Source organism: Lepidochelys kempii, chromosome 8, assembly GCF_965140265.1.
Source record: "Lepidochelys kempii isolate rLepKem1 chromosome 8, rLepKem1.hap2, whole genome shotgun sequence".
NCBI classification, from domain to species: Eukaryota; Metazoa; Chordata; order Testudines; family Cheloniidae; genus Lepidochelys; species Lepidochelys kempii.
Genome location: NC_133263.1, coordinates 16,872,756 through 16,891,804, shown reverse-complemented (window position 1 = coordinate 16,891,804; position 19,049 = coordinate 16,872,756). Strand labels below are relative to the sequence as shown.

At 42.9% G+C, this 19,049-nt stretch overlaps 1 protein-coding gene across 2 annotated transcripts in view; it reads left to right on the top strand.

Annotated features, from left to right (window-relative positions):
* The first annotated feature begins 2,698 nt into the window (after positions 1-2,698).
* Positions 2,699-19,049, top strand: part of NR3C1 (nuclear receptor subfamily 3 group C member 1) — a 160,611-nt gene continuing 144,260 nt past the window's right edge. Inside the window, exons 1-2 of one of the 2 annotated variants that reach the window (XM_073355716.1) lie at positions 2,699-2,769; positions 5,240-6,410. In XM_073355716.1, the coding sequence (XP_073211817.1) occupies positions 5,254-6,410 (1,157 nt within the window). In that variant the 5' untranslated portion in view covers positions 2,699-2,769; positions 5,240-5,253. Of the gene's footprint in view, positions 2,770-3,576; positions 3,961-5,239; positions 6,411-19,049 lie in introns of those variants that run through there. The other variant, XM_073355717.1, reaches the window with a different exon arrangement.

Genomic DNA, 19,049 nt, shown 5'->3' with positions numbered 1-19,049 from the left:
TTGAGCAGTATCCCTTCACTGTTTTACCCTCCACTATCTTAGTTCATCTGTTCAGAGCTTGTTATAGCTACTTCAGTGAAAGTAGTGTATAGACCATCCACTCCTGTGGAAAAATCTACCTAAATCATGGTTTCCCCTCTTGGCAATTCCTGCTATGTATTACATGAAGGCAATGGTGTTTGGAGTCCTGCAGAGTTTGTAGATGTAAGGCCTCCCAAACATACATATCCAGGGGATGCACAGGGGATCTGTGGAAAAAAGTGACAACTGCTGTCTTTACACTTCATCATTGCTCCCTCCTATTGCCATTGGCTAAACCCTCCTGCAGCTGTTCATCAGCAGCCACAGTCAGGGAATTAATGCAACTCCCACCTGAACCATATAAATTCCCAGGGATTTCAATGCAGAAATGTGGCCAGCCTACAGAAGTCAGTGTTAAAGTGAGAGGACAGTGTCCTGCTTCATTTCAGCCCTGCCCCCCACAACTGTTCTGAGCCCCAACTCAAAGGGACATCCGTAGGATCCCAGAGAAGGGAGAGAATGATTCTGTAAAGGGTGGGGCCATTTCTAGTAGGAAGGGAGCAATCCTGCTTGATGAGAATGGTTAAACTGTCATTGCTTATGAGGGGTCAGGTCCTCCATTTCTCCCCCAGGCTCCTTTCTCTCCACCCTCTTTACCACTCTCTTCCCTCCCCTAATCTTACCCTTCATGCATCATTTTTTATCTTCCTCCTCCATGTTTTATGCCCCATACATCCCCCCTCCAAGATTTGGACTCTCTTTCTCTTCAGCTCAAGTTTTACTACCCCAGAATTGTCCCCATATTTACCCCATTGCACCGCCTATTCTGGGCTTTCCTCTTCAATGTTGCCCCTTGCTACCAGGAGCATGCAGGAGTGGTAATGCTGCTATTTTGAAGAAATGCTCTTTAGTGCTACTGAAGATAGAAACATATTAGGGCTGAAACAGCTTTAGTCCACCATCTATCACTGATTTCCCTGTCCCCGCAAGATCTGTTAATACGCTGCCAGGGTATACGCTGCTTGACTGGTAGCTCCAATAGGAAGAAGTGGGAGCTGTCCAGAAGACAAACAAAAAATTAACTTGAACAGAAAATTTGTTTAAGCTGAGAGGTCTGATGATGGTGCAGCATCCAGGAGCAGATGTCTGCGAGACAGTAGGTGGCAGAGAGAGAGAGAGTGATTTGGTTGCCTTTAGCATTGAGATTATAGTTGAAACCATAGGAATGGATGAGTTTACCCAGGGAAAGACTGGAGGAAGAAGAGGATGGGACTGAAGACAGAAGTCTGAGGGACAGTGGCAGGGAGGGGAAGAGAAGGGTTGGAACCACCGGTGGAACAGCAGGTGACACAGGATCAGAGGACAGAGCAGCCACAACCAGGGATGCCTGTGTGAGAGAATATGTGAAAGAGCAAGGAGTGATCAACCTTACCAAAAGGAGCTGATTAATGAGGAACATAGAGCAGAGGATCTAATGTTCAGATACCTAGAGCGCTGCAAATCCGCGGGTCATTTTTGCGGATTGGATGCGGATCCAAATTCTGTATCTGCGCACCGCTCTATAGCTACCCTGGTGACAGGCATGCTGGAAACACAGTAACTGACAGAAAGATAAAACCTTCCCCAGTGTAACAGGGAGAGAAAGAAGTGATCACCAGGCAGCCTTCTCCGGTGCAAAAAAAAAAAAAAAAGGGTGTGTGTGTGTATATATAAGCCGCTTGCAACCTTCTTCCCCACCCCACGCAAAAAGACGGAGTCTCTGCCACCTCCCCTAGGAGCGGGGGTCTCCAGCCACCTCTCGGGCGGGCGGGTGTCGCCACGCCGCAGACCCAGGAGCAGCAGCCCCGGGCTCCCTCCTTAGCTCAGGAAACGATCAAGTGGAAAGGGGAAGAAACGGGGCCGCCGGTGGCTTCCCCCCCGTGACCAACCAGGGGCTGCCCAACCCAGCCCGAGCCCTGCGCCAGGCCAGCTCCGCCTCGCCTCAACCCCCCCATCAGCAGCCTTGTCCGCCCCCCAGCCAGGCCAGCCCCCGCCCAGCCAGCGCTGAGGACTCGGAGGCCCCGTCCCAACAGCGGGAGGGGGCAGGGACGGAAGGGGAGCGAGGAGAAGGAAGCCGCGGGAAGGAACTTGGGGGAAAAGCAGCTCGCAGGGGGAGTTTGTAGCGGCGGGGCGGGGGTAGGAGCCGGGAAGGGGAGCGAGGGAGGGTGGTTGGGGCGCAGTTGGCAGCCGGCTCAGCCAACAGGTTGCACCGTTCCCCCGTGTCCTTCCCCGGCTCTGCCCCGCGGGGACGAGCGAGTGCTGACTGCCCCTCTCCGCCGAGCGAGCGCAGCGCTGCCTCCCTGCCCGGGTGCGCTCCCGCCGCCGCACGTCTGGGAGGAGGCGGCCGCCGCCGTCCTCCATTTTGTGGCGGGGCCGAGCGCGGCTAGAGTCGCGGGCCGCCTGGGGCAAGGAGGGACGGTCCGTCCGGGCGTGAGGCGCAGGCGGGAGCGGGCGAAGGCTGCGGAGCGCCGCCAGCGCCGGCTGAGGAAGGCGGGAGGAGTGTCTGGGCAGGCTCGGGCGCGGGGCTGCTCGGGCCGGGTGGGATTTCGGGCTCTCCCCTGGCAGGGGCGGCTGTTCCTCCGCCGCTGCCGCTCGCCCCTCACCGCTCTTCCTTCCGCGGGCCGACTTGTTTATTCCTCCCCGATCGCCGCCGCGGCGGGAGCCATGGACGTGGGTGGCTAGAGGAGCCAGCGCCCCCCCCCCGACAAGGTAAGGGGAGTTTGACTGGGGGGCCCCGAGCCCCGAAGGGGAGCCGCGGGGGGAGGAGTGCCTCCCGTTTTGGTGACCCCCTCAAACTTTTTGGGAACTGTGGGGAGTCGCGTCCTCGGGCAGAAGACGGGGGGGGGGGTAGCTCCGCCAAGCGCGACCCCCTCCCCCGAGCCTGTCAGAGCGTGGGGCGGGGCTGGGGCTGGGAACCGCGTCCCTTTCCTTTGGGCCGCTTTACTGTAAATCGTTATCGTTCAGTCTGGAGGTGGGACAAGTGGGGTGGCTCGGCCGTGCCAAGCCCGTGCCCGATCCAGCCCCTTTAAGAGGCCGACTTAAGTGCTTCTTGAACACAGCAGATGGTTTTGTATTTGTGCGAGTTGTTTCCTCCCGGAGGATTGGGGGCTGGCGGGGGGTGAATCCCCTCCGCTCTGTTTGGTTTTACTGATATATTTGTATTGCTCGGTGTTCTTGTGATCGATGAAGAATTCCCTTCCAACCAACAAACGTGGCTGATGGCTTGATCTTTTTCTGGGGTTGGGCGGCAAAGAAAGGGAAGAGCCGAGAGGGGCTGGAAAGCGCCCGAGTTGGCGACTTTTGTAGCAGGCGCTGGTGGTGTTTGGCAGAAGTGGGCGTGCCAGGAGAAAGCCCAACAGGTCTCCTCCACACCTTTCTCCTCTGAAAACTGCTCTTCGCAAAGGGGGATTTATTTCAGTTCAACGAGTATAAATATTAGCGGATTCCCCCTCCCCCCCCCATCCCTCTTCCTCCCAGTTAAATCGAATCGTGCTGCTAGGTTTTTTTTTGGCATGCTGATTATTTTGGCCGTGTATTGCGTTATGACATTGGGTTTTTGCAAACCTGTGAAATGCAGTAACTCCAGTTCTCTACTGCTCCCCCCAGCCCACCTCTTCTGCTCCCCCCCACACCTCCCACCACCACCAGAACCTGCTTTTTCCCCGATTTATTTTGTGGCGTTTACTTTAAATGGCTGAATAATATTTCAGTGTTGTTTTCAACTTTAAAAGAGAGGATGTTACTGAAGGACTCGTTTCAATTTTGCACTCGCTGATTTGGTTTCGAGTTCGGCGGCAGCTGTCAGGAAAGCGGTGTGGAAATACAATAGGCAGCATTTGTGTGTGTGTGTGTGTGTACGTACGTATGTACGTACATGTTCTCACCTAAACACCCTGCAAGGTGAGGGGAAGCTAGAAGATTCTTCTGTGCACTGTTAATCGTATTTTAATGCTTTATGTTAACTTTATTTGGGGCATAAGAAAGCTCATTCTTTTAAACTTCTGGGGCGGGAGGGTTCATCCATACAATTACATTTTAATCCGTGTTGCCTTAACTTGACATTTGAAAATATTTTTGCACATAAGAGCACCTATTGATTGTTGATTGCAGTCTGAACTTTTTGTGTACAGAAAGCATGAACTTCTTCATACAGACATAGCAAGGTGTCTTATTTTCCTGATCAGCATGGGCCCCAAAGTGAAGAGGGTTTAAAATTAAGATGGATGTAAATTTATTATGGACACTTTAAGAGACCATACTATGCTAATTATGTCAACACCTTAAGTGAACGGCAATGAAACTGATCATAAGCACAAATTTTAAGGAAGGAAATATGCATGGTTGAAATTTACATAGTAGTGTTGGATGTAATCAAAATAAGACTTTATTTTTCCTTTAGATGTTTATTGGAAGATCAGGAAATGAGGGTTGTATTTTTTTTTAAAAGCTTCCATTTTGTGTTCAGATTTCAGGGTGTATAAGTTACATTTGAGAATTCTTTGGGAGCAGTGATCATCTGATCAGAAGTTAGCAAACTTTCCATCTTTTATATATATACATACATAATTTCTGATGGAAAGGTTACAGTAGTAGATCAGAGAGTGGTAGTAATACAATTGGGTTGTGTGTCTAGTCAGGCAGTGGGGAATTTGTGAGGAAGCAGGTGGAGAATTCTAACAGTGATTTACCCATGCCAGCAGATGCATCTGAACTCTCCAGAAAAAGGGGAGATTGATTTGGAAAGGGAGGTTGTAATAATATATTGTCTTCTAAAAAAGAAAAGTGCATTGCAAGCCTAATTAAGGTTTTAAAAAAACACACATAAGCAATTGTAACTTAGTTAATTAAAGACATTATTAATCTGATATTCCTTTTATTGGACAGATAAATAGCTGAGATAGGTGGAATTGTGAAATATTAATCTTGAGGGAGGGCGGGGGGAAAAGTCAGTTTGCCTGCTATTACTACAGAACCAGAGTTCAGAAAAGCTTTTAAATATAGTCAATGTTATAGTTACCAGCAGTCAAATTTGTTCAGTGACAGCAAGAAATGTTAGGCTTGTGTAAAATCAATCTGCTGTGGCTAAACTAGGTTCACCATGCTGCTAATCTGCGTTTCTTGTGTTGTGAAAACATTTACTACTGTGCTAACTGCACAAATATCTTTCTTCTTTTAATAGCCAGTGTTAAAATAATGGACCCCAAAGAATCACTAAGCCCCTCGGATGGGGAGGAAGCAGGGAAAAATGTGCACTTCAGTGACAAAGGAAGGACTGTGATGGACTTTCGTCCAACCTTCAGGGGTGGAGCTACTGTCAGGGCTCCTGCATCTACATCTCCCCTGCCTGCGTCTTCTCAGTCGGATTCTAAACAGCAGTCTGTTTTGGGTGACTTCTCAAAAGGACTAGTAAGCAATGCGCCTCAGCCGGATCTTTCAAAGGCAGTGTTGCTCTCAATGGGACTCTATATGGGGGAGACAGAGTCAAAAGTGATGGGAAATGAACTTGGATTTCCACAGCAGGGCCAAATTGGCATCTCTTCTGGGGAGACAGATTTCAGGCTCTTGGAAGAAAGCATTGCAAGCTTGAACAAGTCCTCAAGCCTGGCAGAGGGCTCAAAGGGGACAGTATCTGTTGCGGTGCCCCTTGAGCAGGACTTCCCAATTATGGCTAACAGCAGTCTCCCTTTAGGCCAGGCTGGCACTAATGGTGGCAACTTGAAATTGTTTTCTGAAGACCAAAGCACCTTTGATATTCTGCAGGATTTAGAATTGCCACCAGTGTCGCCAGGTAAGGAACCAAATGGGAGCCCATGGAGACTGGACCCATTGCTAGATGAAGGGGATTTGTTGTCTCCTATGACTGCGGATGAGGCATTTCTCCTTGAAGGAAATGCAAGTGAAGATTGCAAGCCTCCCATTTTACCAGACACTAAGCCTAAAATTAATGAGCATGGAGATCTTTCACCCAGCCCCAAAATGCAGATGCCTCAAGTGAAGACAGAAAAGGAAGACTTCATTGAACTCTGCACCCCCGGGGTAATAAAACAAGAGAAAATGGGCCCAGTTTATTGTCAAGCTAATTTTTCTGGGTCTAACCTAATGGGTAATAAAATGTCTGCCATTTCTGTCCATGGCGTCAGTACTTCTGGAGGACAGTTATATCATTATGACTTGAATACCGCATCTCTCTCTCAACAGCAGGATCAGAAACCAGTTTTTAATGTCATTCCATCTCTTCCTGCTGGTTCAGAAAATTGGAATAGGTGCCAGGGATCTGGGGATGACAATATGACCCCCTTGGGAACCCTGAACTTTTCTGGCAGACCTGTTTTTTCTAATGGCTATTTGAGGTAAGAGTAGTTTTATTTCTAATTTTATTAAAATATTAGAAATATAGCTATTCAGCATTGTAATTTAAATGAGCTGACTTTTCTTTAAAGTTGGTCATCTTTTTCTCTGTCATTTGTAACCTTCGGTTTTCATAGCAGACTTCATTTCACGTACACAGTATAGAAGAAAAGTAATTTTATTTGTTCATCTATGGGTGTAAGAAAATTACTGGTATTCTGTTTATAAAGCACACTATAACAGATTACATAAGGGGAAAATATGAAGACTCAATAGAGATCTACTACACAAAATGATTCAGACCAATTTGTAAGCATATGGAAAAGTCATTTTACTTTCAGGAATTAGGGGTTTAATAATTATATCCTCTTTTTCTTTCTTTTCAATGTTACTCTGAATGTTCATCACAAAAATAATTTGCTTGCTGGGAAAGTTTGTAGAGTTAGATTTTAAGTTGAACTAGGTTTATCTTGGTGTTGTATTTATTGTACAGTACACAGGACAACAAAATTCCAAGTTTGAAAGCCATAGCAGTTGTTTGTTTAATAGCAACATATAAAAGATAAGGTAGAGGTGGGCAAACTATGGCCTGTGGGCCATGTCCGGCCCGCGAGACCGTTCTGCCCGGACTTTGAGCTCCCGGCCAGGGAGGCTAGCCTCCGGCCCCTCCCCCGCTGTGGCACCTCCCTGTAGCCACGCCGCCTTGCAGGCAGCGCTGTGGGCGACGGGACTGCACGCTCCTGCAGGGCAGCGCGACAGAGTGTCTGGCTCTGGCCGGGTGGTACGGCTGCCAGACATGCTGCTCTGGTAAGGGGGCCGGAGGGTCCCGGGGGGCAGTCAGGGGACAGGGAGCAGGGGGTGGTTGATAGGTGTGGGAGTCCTGGGGGGCCTGTCGGAGGCAGTTGGATGGGGTGGAGATTCTGGGGGGGGGGCAGTCAGGGGACGGGGGAACAGGGAGGGTTGGAAAGGCATGGGAGTCCCAGGGGGTCTGTCAGGGGGCAGTGGTATGGATAGGGGTCGGGGCAGTCAGGGGACAGGGAGCAGGGGGCGTTGGATAGGGGGTGGAATCTGGGGGGGGGCGGTTGTTGGGGTGGGGGTCCCGGAGGGGGCGGTCAGGGGACAAGGAGCAGGGGGGTTGGATGGGTCGGGAGTTCTGAGGGGGGCAGTCAGGAGGTGGGGAGTGGGAAGGGTCAGATAGGGCATGGGGCACAGCCTTCCCTACCCGGCCCGCCATACAGTTTTGCAACCCCAATGTGGCCCTCGGGCCAAAAAGTTTGCCCACCCCTGAGGTAAAGGTATTTGCAGTAAGATTCAGCTGCATCTGGCAATCCAGGTTTGCAAAATTTAACTGTGGAACTGAATCAGAGGAACATTTTGATTCACAAATAAAAATAACCATTTTGTTAAAATTGATACTAACACTCCAAAAGTTATTTTGGGATGGCCATTTAAAAAATTATATGTATTCTTGAATTAAGGTCTGTAAGGGCTGGGAAATAACACATTCCACTCCTGGATGAGAAACATACGGTAGTGCCAATTCTTTTCCCAAATTTTTTCAGTTAGCAGCCATCCGTTTCCTCCTTACCCATTCACACCACAGGTGCTTGACCTAACCTTTGTAGGAACACCTATTTTTAAGTGGTATGGCTTCAGTAGTTCTTTATTTCTTATATAGTATGTATTCGTAGGAACATTTGTTGAGGTATCTGTCTCAATGAATTGTCAGCTTTCACTGAATTTTTGTGTAGTCTGTTTTAGAAATCTACAACTATTGGCTTTATGCATAAACACTTTTTATGAAAGCGGCAAAGAGTCCTGTGGCACCTTATAGACTAACAGACGTACTGGAGCATGAGCTTTCGTGGGTGAATACTGACGAAGTGGGTATTCACCCACGAAAGCTTATGCTCCAATATGTCTCCAATACGTCTGTTAGTCTATAAGGTGCCACAGGACTCTTAGCCTGGATCAGTGAAAGTGGCAAACACGGCTACCCCTCTGATACTTTTTATGAAGAAAACCATATTTCTGATTTTTTTTTTTTTGAATTTTTTATTTTAATACTGTGTTAGTTTTCTGCTAGTTACAAGTTAGTGGCTGGAGATCTTACTGGTGTACAAATACAGCTTTCAAAACTACACCTTTTCCATTCACATTGAAATGAGACATATTATAAATTGCTTATCGTAGTTTTTTTGATTTTTCAAGTATGCGTAGTTGATGCTTCAGGAAGTGACCCTTTTACCAACTTTTGTTCCTGGGATTCCTTGGCAGTATTGAATTTTTTAAAATCATAAATGTCTTTTTCTTTGTTAGAGTTTTACAGCAATTTGTAGTGTAGGGAACCTGGGAAATTTCAGAGAATTATAGAAATTTCAGAGAACTAGAATTATACCAGAATGGAAATACTGCACTTTGAATATTTAGAGTCCTTGTATTATTCTTTTTGATAAGTTAATTAAAAGTATTTGGTGGTGGTAGCCCTTGAGACTTGTAATTTCCTTGCACGTTAAAAATAATCATATGTTGCATTTTATGATGAGCATTATAAAACCAATATGTAATCGAATAAGAAAAACAAAGCTTTCAAATTTGAGATTTTAACTTCAGTAGACAAGTGTAGAAAAATCCCACTGTAAAGATCCACATGGAATTTTTTATCAAAAAAATCTGATTTAAAAAAAAATCATTGATTTTTATCCACCCTGCTTTTTGCTAACCAGGAGGGTGCACATCTATCACAGAAGCTAATTTGGATGGAAATTCAAATTCAGTTAAAAATGCCCTAAAGTGGCATTTTAATTTTTTTATTAAATAAAACTACCTTAAAAGTGTTCATACATACATAAGAAAAAAAGTTTAACAACATGCATTTAAAACAAACTGGTTTGTTAAACAAAGTATGATCTGTAGTTCGTGACCCAAACTGATTGTTTCTGATCACCGTGTTCTTCAGGATTTTAAAACTAGTAGATTTCATCCTTTCACACCTAGTTTTTATTCATAGTTTGGAAGAGGAAAACCATTTTTCTGCTTTTTCAACTCCCAGTTGGTTTCTTAACTTTACATGAACTAGTCATTGAATCGAACTAGCTGATTAAACTGAATATTCTCTCTGGACCTGCAGAAGAGGCTACTGCTGTCGAAAGCTGATTTAGCACTTCAGCAAACTCCAGTTCAGTGGTCTGACTTTCTTTAAAATTTGGCAGCAAACCTACTCCTTAATATTTTTTGTACTTAAGGCCTACATCTATTCAAATAATTTAAATTAATATAGGTTGTCACTTTCAAATTTAATTTTAAATAGTTGTTAAATTAATCTGTATTTAATTTAATAAGAAATCAATTTTTGTTTTAAATTATCAATTGTTTTAATCCACCCTGCCAGATAAAAAGCTATAGGGTTGTAGCCAGACATTAGCCGTGACCAGTGACATCTTTAGAACAAAACTGATAATCCATCATTGTTCAAATGACAAATGGTTTATTTAAAAGTGCTGACATTCTCACTTCCCACAGAGCTTCATAACCTGTCATTAACTCTTTCTTTCTTCATACTTTGAGATGAGGAATTTCCCCCCAAATGAATTTAATTCAGACAGAGAAGGGAAAGGGAACTTTTGAAACCAGTAGCTGGATTTTTGTCAGTAAACCTCAAACATCCAGATGCGGTATGGGGGGAGGTGAGGATAGAATGCTTTCTTACTCTGATTTTAAATAACTACTAAAATTGTGAATCCATTCCCAGAAATATGGTCTTTATTGTGTTTTGTTTTGTTTTTCAATTGAAAATGAGACTGTTTCACTGTTTTGTTTTTTAAAATTGTCCTTTAGTCTCTAATGAGTTTTAGGCACGGTGCTGTTAAAATAATAGAAATTCTGTTTCTTAAGTATTGACATAGCTGTGTAGTCCAAGCTTTTACTGGTTTAAAAATTGATACTTTATAGACAAGACTTGCCAAAGGTAAAAAAATATAGCGAGGCTGGTCACCTGTCACAGAAATAGTTGCCAAGAAGCTTTTACTCTCCTTATTTCTAGAGAAACTGGTTCCTTTAGGTCAAGGTTGGAATTTTGACTGTACTTACTATGTTGATGGGGTGGAGGAGGAGAACAACTAAACTTATGTTCCAAAAAAGTGCTTTGTCAGTATTTTAGTCTATGGCTTGGTCTACTTTTAAAACTTATACCAGCATCACTTTGTCAGTCATGGATGTGAAAAGACTACACAACCCTAGTGACATAGCTGTGCGACAAAAACCATAGTGTAGCTTCAGCTATGCTGACAGAAGAGTGATTCTGTTGGCATAGTTAATGTCATTTGACGAGGTGATGTTCCTATACTGGCAGACAAACACCTTCTGTTGATGTTTGCTACATGTAGGGGAGGTTTGTGGTTTGAACATTGGCCTGCTAAGCCCAGGGTTGTGAGTTCAATCCTTGAGGGGGCCATTTAGGGATCTGGGGCAAAAATTGGGGATTGGTCCTGCTTTGAGCAGGGGGTTGGACTAGATGACCTCCTGAGATCCCTTCCAACCCTGATATTCTATGATACACTAAAAGAAAAGGAGTACTTGTGGCACCTTAAAGACTAACCAATTTATTTGAGCATAAGCTTTCGTGAGCTACAGCTCACTTCATCGGATGAAGTCTCTAAGGTGCCACAAGTACTCCTTTTCTTTTTTGCAAATACAGACTAACACGGCTGTTACTCTGAAACCTATGATACACTAGAGGGTTATGCTGGCATAGGGTCTTGTGTAGACATATCCTCTTTGTTTTTAGCATAGTTAATCTGTTAAGTATTGATTAAACATACATGGGAAGGAAAGTTAAGCTTCTCTTCTGGTCAAATGGTATTTAATGATGTTGTTTAATGAAAACACTTAATGCTGACTTGGTCCCTAGGCTTGCAGTCTTGAATTGGTGTAAGGCAATTTTAAAAATATTTCAACCTCTTAGCATACTGTCTTACAGGGGGATCACTGGTAATCAGGACTTGGAAAAGTCCATTTGCCCATGTAGCATATAAAGCTTTCGAAGGTGAATGCTGTCAGTTTTCTGCAGAATCTAAACTTTAAGAAAATTCTAGACCTTATGGTTATGAAAATAGTCTTCCAAATGTGAACTGGGTGTAACTGCTGCAGTACTGTATTCCTAAGCCTGCAGACAGTGTGCTCCTTTGCTTCTGCTGCTCCTCAAAGCTTTCCAAGCTGTAGCACAGCAGCTTTTCAGCTACTGATGTTCAGAAGGCTTGCAGAAGCAGGAAAACTGACAAGAGTCATAAGAACGGCCGTACTGGGGCAGACCAAAGATCCATCTAGTCCAGTATCCTGTCTTCCGACAGTGGCCAGTGCCAGGTGCTTCAGAGGGAATGAACAGAACAGGTAATCATCAAGTCTTCCATCCCCAGTCGCCCATTCCCAGCTTCTGGCAAACAGAAGATAGGGACACCATTCCTGCCCATTCTGGCTAATATCCATTAGTGAACCTATCCTCCATAAATGTATCTAGTACTTTTTTGAACCCTGTTATAGTCTTGGACTTCACACCATCCCCTGGCAAAGAGTTCCACAGGTTAATTGTGCATTATGTGAAGAAATATTTCCTTTTGTTTGTTTTAAACCTCCTGCCTATTAATTTCATTTGGTGACCCCTAGTTCTTGTGTTCTGAGAAGGAGTAAATAGCACTTCCTTATTTACTTTCTCCACACCAGTCACGATTTTATATACTTCTGTCATCTCCCCGCTTTGTTGTCTCTTTTCCAAGCTGAAAAGTCCTAGTCTTATTAATCTCTCCTCACTTTCACGCCTCTGCTGCTCATACAAATTCTGAGCGTCAAGAAAGATGAGCTGGAGCTATTAGCTGGACTGGAAGAGTCAGAAATCATGATGAAGTGGAGGAATCAGTTGAAAAGAAAGAGGAAATGGATATAGGCAATTGAGAAGATACACCTTGATGATCTCTTACAGAAAAAGGGGGGTGAAATCTGGGGGAAATGTATTAAACATGTTTGGGGGAATAGTATTTGGTTGGGTGAATAGTATTCACTAAATATATTTTTCAGTTAACTTCACTGAATAATGCATTTTGTGATGTGTGACTGGTTCAAATATATGCCATAAATACCAGTGAAACTTGTTGCACAACTACTAATAAATACTTCATATAGTTCATCCTGCCCTAGTAAAAAGTTAACTTCCAAAACCATTACATTGGCAATGTTACAATTAAATCCACTACATAACTGTGCTATTCCTCTCAGATACAGACTTGGCTCTGTGGGACATAGTATGGTTAGTGTTTCATCCTGTGAAGTAGGCCTGGAGCTAGAAAGTTGTCTATAGTTTTTCAGGCCTTGCTGGTCCCAATGTTGGTAGTGCTTCTGTCGTTATGCCCTGAATCTGCTAATATGCCCAATGCTAGAAGACATTAGGGGATAATGGTTAATGGGAAAAACTGAAAATGTATATCTCATTAGGCGCAGTTTCTCTGGTCAGTTGCAGTCAAGAGGTGTTGCCTCCAAAAACAAACAAACAAAAACAAAAATATCCATGTAGATATTGGCAAGAGGAAGGAGTAATTAGGAGAGGGCTGAATCAACTGACTTCAGGTAAGAAAAAAGAAAAGAAAAGAAATTGACCTGTTCTCATGTTGATCTCTAGCGAGTCTCCTGAAATGAATTTTCTCTGCCTCCTCCCTTATACCTAGGTTAAGCTCAATTGCTGTCTGTCTTTTTGGTACCTAGGTTCTGCTACTAGTTGCCTGACTCTTCATAGTCACACAATATGTGAGGGGTTGTTAGAGTAATTAGTGCTAAAGAGAGAACTAAAAACATCTTTAACTGAGTACTTGGTGGCTCACTGGGTTTTCAACATTTTATTTATATAGCCTGCAGTGTATAGAAACCTGAGTACTTACAGTGATGTGCTTGATAGGAGAAAATGTGATCCACCACAGGATCTAAGCACAACTCACCATTTTCTCATAGAAGGCATAGGTGGACTCCACTGTGTCAGAGCTAATTTGGGGTGATATTGATGTCAGCAGCCTCATAGATTCTGGGATGTTTGAATGAAAAATGAAAGTAGGCTGTTGGACAGAATAGATGGATTCTAAAAGTGTGGGGTGGGGGGGGATTGGGAGGGGGAAATTAGACAGTTTAAAGACTTGAATGACATTCCTGCTTGTGAGGTTCCTTTGGCTAATTCTTTGTGGATGATAAAGATTATCCTTCCCCACCTCATTTTTTAAACCTAAACCCACTATTGATTTAGCTCCTTCAGTGAATACAGCTAGTCTGTAACATGACTGAGTTTGCAGTGTGTTGGTTGTATGGCATACATGCTGAAATGTATCCTTTTATACAGAAGTAAACTTGTTGAAAGAATAGATTTATTGCAGCGTGGGAGAATGCATTTAGGACTACAGTGTTTGTCTTGATTATGCGAATTTGGTGGAATACTACTATATTTACAGTTTTAAAAAATAGTGTGGCATTTTTGGCAAAAAGGGATTGTATCAGGAATGTTTTATAGCACATGACCCAAAATATTCTGAAACTCAGGGCATTTACATTAAATGATCAGTTGTGCAAGATTTAATCCATTTTTGTCCCCCTGTGCTTGAAATACCCAGTTGTACTAGGAGGAGAGCTGAGTAGGTTTATATGAAAAGCTGTATAGGCCTTACTAGAGTTGTTATAGTCTACATAATTTTCTAGTACAGTGATCTGTGTTTAAACCTAGTTTTAATTATAGAAAACAATCTGATCATGCTGTGTTGTTTATACTTTAACCGTTTTTAAATAGTAGATTGAACTTTTACTGCTTAGTTTTACTCTTCAGCTGGGGATAACCATAAAACTACAATTTAATCAAATCCTATTGACTTTTTTGAAAAACTGTATAAGTAAATTGTGTGAAGCAGCAGTTACAAGTGTGTGTAAAATTAATGTATTAAAGATTGCTGCCTTTTACACTGCAATTTAATTGTCTGATGGATGAAGACAAGCCTCCGCCTCTACTTTTCCTATAATTTTTCATGTGTATTCTTCAGGTAACGTGGATTTCTAAAATCACTGTGATTTATTTTCCTTTAATTAAGAGTAACCAAAAATAAGTTGTCAATTATTTAGTGCTATTTGCGGCAGAATTAAAAAGATCACATCTAAAATTCTTAAATAATCACTTTTTTGTTTGAATTACAAAGTCCTCTTTTACATTCTCTTATAGAAAAACATCTAGAAGTCCAGGGAAGTTTTTCAAATTTGCCTCACCTGACACCATGCCACTTAATTTAAAAATAAATAAAATGGTATTCAGTATACTGTTTTCTTTTGACTTCCACTCTTACTCAGAAAATGAGCAGTGTGATTGTCTTTGGATTCACCTTTTTTTTTTTTTAAGAAAGCATTTTTAAATCACATTAAAATGAGGGCCTAAAACTAGTTTTGGTGGTGTTGGTTAATATTATGCAGTATAAAACCGCACCACTTGTAACAGGCAGAATTTAAGGTGTTATGTTTAGTTAAAACACTGAATGTACTGTTAATTTGTATACAGTAAACATGAATTTGAATGAGTTCAGCCCATAGCGTTCGTATATTTTATGCCTGAGTAATCTGCGGCAGATTCTGCCACTCTTATTCATGTTGACTAGTACCTTATTCTGAGAATAGTCTCAGAAGAAAGATATTACCAAATGTGCATAAGGGTGATGGAATTTGCATTTTGCTAAAGTATTTATTACCCGTTAATATGCCAACCAGTATTTTATTTTGAAAGTAGGTAGGACTCATATTCTGAAGTATCTTTCACTGAGTTTTGGAAGCTACAGGCCAGATCCTGGCCGCCAGTGTGGTTCCTTTGTGATAGGCCCCTCTGCACAGACTGACTGAGTCTTCCTGGGGAATCCCCAGGTGTCATAAAGCTGGCATACCTGTTTCAGCAGCACCTTCTCCATGTACTTCTGGCGTAGGGGATATGTCGGTGCGCCTGGTACAGGGTTTGTGTCTAGACAAAGTTGCCCTTTGGTGATCCCTAGCTACCAGAGTAGCGCCTTTGGGGCCACTGGAGCCGGGTGCAAGTTAGAGCAGCATTAAAGATGCTGTAACTTATGCTAGGGGCCAAATGATGTGTTGGCAGCCTCAGGAATCAGATGGGAATTGATGCAACCTGTAGCTTAAGCCCCATAAGTAATCTAAAATGTATCTGTTAATATTTTTGTCTGAGACTTACCTTCAATATGACAGGAGTTACTGTTCCTTTTGATGCTTGTGTATTACTATTTCTTTAGCTCCAGCAGTGTTCTTATGACTGTACAAAACACTGTGTCCCTGATGTGCAGTGTTTATAACTACAGCTCTTTATTAAGGTTTTAAGCAATGGAGGGTGGAGCACAAGGTAATGTATGGTTCCCCTTCTTCCCTGCCTCCAATGGTAGAAGATTAAAAATATGGAAAAGTAGCCCTTCTTGCCTTTTTGGCTACTATTTTAAATTAATGGTGGCTTAGGATAACTCCTTTAGGGAAGGGAATGTGTGGTCTGTTTTTTTAAACTTAGTGGTTTTGGGGATTAATTTGGAAGGAACCAGTAAATTAAAGTTAATGAACGACATGTAGTCATTGAGAGGAGAATAAACTAGCATCTCTTCTACATAACGAAAAAGAAAACTACAAATTTGAGAATAGCTAGTAGTCATCTCTTTTGTTTCTCACTTTTTGTTTCTCGCTTAACGTGCTACAGCATAGAGTATTTAGTATTTCTCTTTTAGGGCAAAATCACTCTCTCTGACAGTTTTGTCTCTGCTTAGATTTATTTTTAGTCTATTCCAGTGGTTCCCAAATTTGTTCCGCCACTTGTGCAGGGAAAGCCCCTGCCGGACCAGTTTGTTTATCTGCCGCATCCGCAGGTTCGGCCGATCGCGGCTCCCACTGGCTGCGGTTCGCTGCTCCAGGCCAATGGGAGCTGCTGGAAGCGTCGCTGGCCAAGGGACGTACTGGCCACCACTTCCAGCGACCACCGCTTCCAGCAGCCCCCATTGGCCTGGAGCAGCGAATCTCAGCCAGTGGGAGCCACGATTGGCTGAACCTGCAGACGCTGCAGGTAAACAAACCGGCCCGGTAGGGGCTTTCCCTGCACAAGCAGCGGAACAAGTTTGGGAACCACTGGTCTATTCACTAACCAATTTATTAGAGCATAAGCTTTCGTGAGCTACAGCTCACTTCCTCAGATGCATATCGTGGAAACTGCAGCTGTAGCTCACAAAAGCTTATGCTCTAATAAATTGGTTAGTCTCTAAGGTGCCACAAGTACTCCTTTTCTTTTTGCGAATACAGACTAACACGGCTGTTACTCTGAAAACTGGTCTATTCAGTTGCTTTTCAGAGAAATAACACCAGTGGACCATCACTGACGAAGATTAAAGTAAAAATTATGTGGTTCTTGTGCTGTTTGGCTAAGTGCTTCACCCTTTTTCCTTCAGTGCAGTACTACTTTAGTTATATCTGTGTCAAGAAAAACACCACAAGGAATGGCTGGTGATGGTTTAAATATAATTTTGCAATGAACACATTTTTGGCTAATGTCTTGTGCATATGTTAAATATGAGTCTGTCTTGAAGAAAAATTAAACCACTAGTGACACTATTAATTATTTAGATAGCTCATGTCTGCTAGGAAAAGCAGAAGTCAGTTACACCGGGAAGGAAAAGGGCCTGTCCCCTATCTTAGTGAGCATGTCAGTTTAAATATAACTCTGAATCCTGACCTAAGTTTTGAATTCCAAACTTGTTATAAAGATTACTCTTGATTCCAACTTTTCAAATGGTAATAAGACACCTTTTTAAAAACAAATGCTTTTAGTTATTCTTTGTTTGGCTACAGCTAATAAAATACTGTCTGGATAGGATAACTGTTTGTTCATTGGTTAAACTCTTAATTCATAACTGTTAAAAATAATGCTTCCAGTTGCACCCTTAGCAGGAAAAATATAAATGTGTAACAGGAACTTAATCTCCAAGGGTTTTGGATAAGCCTTCTGTCTTTTAACTGTTTAGCAATTGCTGTGTCTCATAACAAAACATCCCTTGCAAAGGATTAACTTTCAATCTGTTTTATGATCAGAAGCAGCATTTAAAAATGTAAAAGTTCATTTGGTTACCAAGATGTGAAAGCTACTGTTGAAATGGCCACCTGTCCACAAAATGATTTGTCACGTGTTGGCTGGAACTGTGAAGCACATATGGAAAACTCTGATGATCATATATTGAAACTAACACTGTATCAGCCTGTGCTATAGAAAGGAGGTTTAAAAACTTGCAACAACAAAAATAGACCCTGATTATTTTTTCTTTTGTATTAGATATTTGCCTAGAGATGGATATTGCTGTCTTGCTCTTGTTTTGCCTTGGGAAACCAGATGTTCCACTTAATTATTTTTTTCCTAATGAAATATTTAACATGCATAAATAGTGTCTAGAAGTAGATATGATTACTTTAATGTAGCCAGATCTATCCTACAGAATTGGGTTGATGTAAGCTGCCTTATGTCAAGAGTCTAAACAAAAGCCTTGTTCACACTGATGTAAGGCCTCGTCTACACTACGGGGGGAGATCAGTCTAAGTTATGCAACTTCAGCTATGTGAATAACATAGCTGAAGTCGACGTACTTATATCTACTTACCGCGGGGTCCACACTATGCTGTGTCGATGGGGGATGCTCTCCCATTGACTCCCCTTGCACTTCTTGTTCAGGTGGAGTAACTGGAGTTGACAGGAGAGTGATCCGAGGTCGATTTAGCGGGTCTTCAGTAGACCCACGAAATCGACCGCTGATGCATCGATCACCACGCATCAATCCTCCGGTAAGTGTAGACAAGCCCTAAGTGCCCTACTACACCAACATAATAACTCCATTTCCATGAGAGGCATAGGGCGTATGTCAGTGTAATTAGAGCAACACAGTGTCTGTGTAGACACTGCGTTATTTACATTGGCTGGCTGTTCACTGTCATTCTTACTAATTTCACAGTTGGAGCTGTGGTAGATGGACTGTTGTTCTGACCCAGTTGGGTTGTTCTTGTGTAATTATTCCCTCAGCTCCTCAAAAATAAATTACTTAATTCTGTGCCCTTGTAACTTATTTGACCCTAGTCTTTTTTTGTCAAGGTTATAAAATCAGTTTTTAATAGTTTGTGACTTGATGGTCCTTCCTAGGATGTTCATTGTCAGATAAGGCAGATTTCAGCTGTCAACACTCTTTGTATAGTATGGAATATGCCACTCAGTGGCTTTAGTGGCACTGGTGGTGGATCTCTTTATCGTTATGGGCAGAGGATGAGCATCCATGATTACACTGTTGGATATATCAGACATCAGTCTTCACCCCAGTCTGTCACTGGGTGCTGCAAACTCACCTTCAAGATTTATCAGGAGTGGACATTGTAGTATTGGGTTCATTGTCTCTTGGACAAATTCCAGTATGTTTTGGTGGGTAACATCTTCTCTCCACCAAGAACCCGTGTGTGGAATCCTTGAGAGCTTAATTTTATCTCAACTCCATTTCAGCATACATTGTTAGCCTCCCCATGTTTCTCAATGCCACCAATATACCAGCACTTGACTAGAGGTGTCTCTT